The 1,060-nt window shown below is 38.4% G+C and overlaps 1 protein-coding gene across 1 annotated transcript in view; it reads left to right on the top strand.

The window, feature by feature from the left end:
- Positions 1 to 1,060, top strand: part of CEP192 (centrosomal protein 192kDa) — a 150,089-nt gene that overhangs the window by 40,012 nt on the left and 109,017 nt on the right. Inside the window, exon 10 of the mRNA XM_012649963.1 lies at positions 650 to 793. Coding sequence (XP_012505417.1) covers positions 650 to 793 — 144 coding nt within the window. The remainder of the gene's footprint in view (positions 1 to 649; positions 794 to 1,060) is intronic.

Here is a 1,060-nt window from a genome sequence, read left to right as displayed (position 1 = left end):
TAAAAAAATTTTTAATCTAGTACAGGGAGGATTGCTCAGAAATAGCATTTTAAATCAGGGATCTAGTGGCAAATGTACCTTCCTAAGTCCTAGCATTCTTTTCCTTCATCCCTCATTCTCCATTGTAGACTTTATTATAAGTAATGCTGGCTTATCCACGATCAGAGAGATACTTTTCTTTTGGGGAAATAGATTTTCCTTTTTCTAACTAATTTTGAGCGGACTTCCGTACTGGTTTTTTTGTTTTGTTGTTTTGTTTTTTTGTTTAAGACAGAGTTTCTCTCGGTCCCCCAGGCTAGAGTGCAGTGTTGTCATCATATCTCACAGCGACCTCAAACTCCTGGGGTCAAGGGGATCCTCCAGCCTCAGCCTCCTGAGTAGCTGGGACGGGTGTATGCCACCATGCCCAGCTAATTTTTCTGTTTTTTGTAGAGACAGGATCTCGCTCTTGCTCAGGCTGTTCTTGAACTCCTGACCTCAGGCAATCCTCCCACTTCCCAGAGTGTTAGGATTACAGGTGTGAGCCATTGTGTCTGACCAGTACTTTAGACAACTAAAGCAGTTGTCTAAATAAAAAATGTTTTGAGAATGTTTTATCATTTTAGTTGCTGTATGTGTCATTGGATATTTTTGGAATTTTATATTTTAGAAACATATCTCCCACAGAGTGTGGTCTATCAAAATGAAGAGGGCAGATGGGTCACTGACCTTGCCTATTATACATCTTTTAATAATGAACAAGATTTAAATATGTCTTTAAGTGATGAGGTGAATGAAGACTTCAGATCTGGTTGTAAGTATATGGATAACCACATTTATTATACCTTTTTCATTGTTTCTCATGGTGTTTCGAAGATTACCCATTTATATTGTTCAGCTGCATCAGATCTCTTCTGGCATATCATTGTTTTCTAGAATTTTTTCACTCGTTTTTATAGGAGCCAAGGCTTGAGTTAGTCAGTCTTAATCATTGCAGAATGAGCTGAGCCAATTCCTTAAGCAAAGGCAATGAGTCAGACTAGCACTCTGTTACTTCTGTTTAGAACCTGTAGTATTGTAG

Source organism: Propithecus coquereli, unplaced genomic scaffold, assembly GCF_000956105.1.
Source record: "Propithecus coquereli isolate 6110/MARCELLA unplaced genomic scaffold, Pcoq_1.0 Scaffold308, whole genome shotgun sequence".
In the NCBI taxonomy this organism is placed as follows: domain Eukaryota; kingdom Metazoa; phylum Chordata; class Mammalia; order Primates; family Indriidae; genus Propithecus; species Propithecus coquereli.
The sequence above is the reverse complement of the archived record's forward strand: the minus strand, read 5'-3'. Positions and strand labels throughout refer to the sequence as shown.